Source organism: Urtica dioica, chromosome 4, assembly GCF_054948205.1.
Source record: "Urtica dioica subsp. dioica isolate 48M chromosome 4, U.dioica_male_clone48M_v1_H2, whole genome shotgun sequence".
Classification (NCBI taxonomy): Eukaryota; Viridiplantae; Streptophyta; class Magnoliopsida; order Rosales; family Urticaceae; genus Urtica; species Urtica dioica.
Genome location: NC_142759.1, coordinates 29,139,467 through 29,141,810, shown reverse-complemented (window position 1 = coordinate 29,141,810; position 2,344 = coordinate 29,139,467). Strand labels below are relative to the sequence as shown.

The window sequence follows — 2,344 nt, the reverse complement described above, 5'->3', positions numbered from 1 at the left end:
TATGTGAAGCTCACGCGCAGGGAGAATGGGTCTGAAAAAGCTGCAAAGGGCAAGTCTGTCCAAAAAGAAGCAATGGCTAGAGACCACGTCTCGAAGCTGCAACCTTCCCCTTTCGACGATATTGCTGGAGGAGGAAATCTGGCGAGGGCAAAAGGGAAGGAAAAATCTCCCCATTTTAGCTCTGCGGAGAGGCCTTCCCAAGACAAAGTTGCTCAGTCTGCTGGCACAGGAGAGAACAGGGATCGAGGAGTTGACTTATTGCCAAGGCCAGACTCTTGTCTGCCTAGCTCGAGGTCTGGATTAAAGCAAGGCCGACTCCCTCCTTTTGAATTGGGCCTCTCGGCCCAATGTCATAACCATTCACTTTCTGGGCCTATTACTTACTCGCCAAAGGAATCCGGCCCAAAGATCCTGGTGGCCTCTAGCAGGGGTTCATTTGCACAACCATGCCCTGAAGAGGTAGCGAAAATTTCTGACTCGTTCAAACAAATTTTTGCCTCTAAATCCCCAGGAACTTCTGAGAAGACTAAAACCCCACAGACTCAGAAACGTGTATCCACAAGAAGCGTTTCCCGTTCAGCCCCTTCTTCCTCGACGGCTGGAGGTTAGCTCAAAAGAAGGAGGGTTTCTAAAGAGAGCTCGGGGACTCCAAACGTTCGTGGAAAAGAGGAAGCCACCCATGGAAGTGATGATTACACCTTGGCCTCACCCCTGGTCTTTTCTCACGCTCGAGATATGGACGAGGACTCTACCCATATTTTATCGGCGACCCCTGCGGAGCAGGGGCGTCGGGGCCAATGATCGGTGTCATCTGGAACGTCCAATGGATTGGCAACCCTTGGACGTTGGACGCCCTCAGGTTCCACGTGACAAAGCACTCCCCCGATTTCGTCTTTCTTTCGGAGTCTTTAATTTCGAAGGCCTCGGCGGAGAGACTTCGGGTCAAGCTTGGATACGGGAGTTGCTTTGCGGTGGAACCGGTTGGGCGTAGCGGTGGCCTCACCCTGCTCTGGAAGGAAGGGGTAGATGTTTAGGTGGGCTCCTTTTCAATATCACATGTGGAAGCTAGGATGAAGAATCTTGACGGGAAAGAGTGGAGGTTCGTGGGGTTTTACGGGAACCCGGAGACGTCCCAACGGAAGTTTACTTGGGAGTTACTGAAGAGAGTGTATGAGTTAGCTCCGGGTCCTGTCCTATTTGGAGGAGACTTCAACGAAATCCTCTTTTCACATGAGAAGAGAGAGGGTCGAGTGAGAAGTCCGGGACAAATAGAGGCGTTCATGCAGGTTCTGGACGAGTGTGATTTGGAGGATATTAACTATATCGGCGACCCGTTCACGTGGCGGAAAAAGTATGGTGATGAGTTTATATGGGAACGGCTAGACAGATGTGTGGCTAATGGCGCGTTGAATGAGTCCTTCCCTCCAGGGTGTGTTCACCACCTTGATTTGTGGGCCTCAGACCACCGCCCTCTTCTACTTCAACTGGAAGGGAATAGTCTGGGCACGGAGAGGCGTCGCAGATGCTTTACTAGACGGTTTATGTTTGAAGCTGCTTGGTGTGAAGATACAGAGTGCAGAGAAATTATTGAAGATAAGTGGTGTCCTAATGTTCCCATGGCGCTAAAGGAATGCTCGAGAGCGCTGCCGATTGGGGAAAACACAAGTTTCGCCACATGAGACAAGAGATCGAGAAACATCGTCTCCTTTTGGTTGAACTCAATTCATCGCATTCCCCAGGGAGCTTTGAGGAAGCTAGAAGTACTGAAAAAAGGCTGAATATGTTGCTTGAGAATGAGTCGACTTATTCGCGCCAGAGAAGCCGTACGGAATGGCTGAAAAGTGAGGATAGAAACACCAGCTTCTTTCACAGGAAGGCATCCCAACGCAGAAAGAAGAACCAGATCGGGGGTTTGGAGAATGAACGTGGGGTTTGGACTAAAGATTCCGCGGAGATAGAAGGAGTCATCTCCCGATACTTTACGGATCTGTTCTCGTCAAGTGGGCTGAGTGAGTCGGTGATTGAACAAGTGACAGAGTGCGTGGATCCAATTATCTCGACCACAGTCAATCTAGAGCTCCTTAGAGATTTCACTGAAGATGAGATCCGGAATTCCTTTAAAGAGATTGACCCGGCGAAGGCTCCCGGCAAGGATGGGTTCTCCGGATTGCTCTTTACTCGCTTCTGGAATGTTATAGGGGATGATGTTACAAGAGTGTGCCTGGAGATCCTGAACGGAGGCCGTGACTTTGGCGCCTTGAACGAGACATCGATTACCCTTATCCCAAGTGTAAAGAGCCAAGGCGCATTCAAGATTATAGACCGATAAGCTTGTGTAACGTGA

General features: G+C 50.2%; 1 protein-coding gene across 1 annotated transcript; it reads left to right on the top strand.

The window, feature by feature from the left end:
- Positions 1 to 1,070: 1,070 nt before the first annotated feature.
- On the top strand, positions 1,071 to 1,679 carry LOC149401461 (uncharacterized). The gene has a single exon (XM_089610729.1). It carries the CDS (start codon positions 1,071 to 1,073, stop codon positions 1,677 to 1,679), a length of 609 nt encoding a protein of 202 aa, XP_089466855.1.
- Positions 1,680 to 2,344: the final 665 nt, after the last annotated feature.

Excerpts from the sequence above, each read along its gene's own strand:
- LOC149401461 (XM_089610729.1), top strand. The coding sequence starts at position 1,071 with ATGAAGAATCTTGACGGGAAAGAGTGGAGGTTCGTGGGGTTTTACGGG.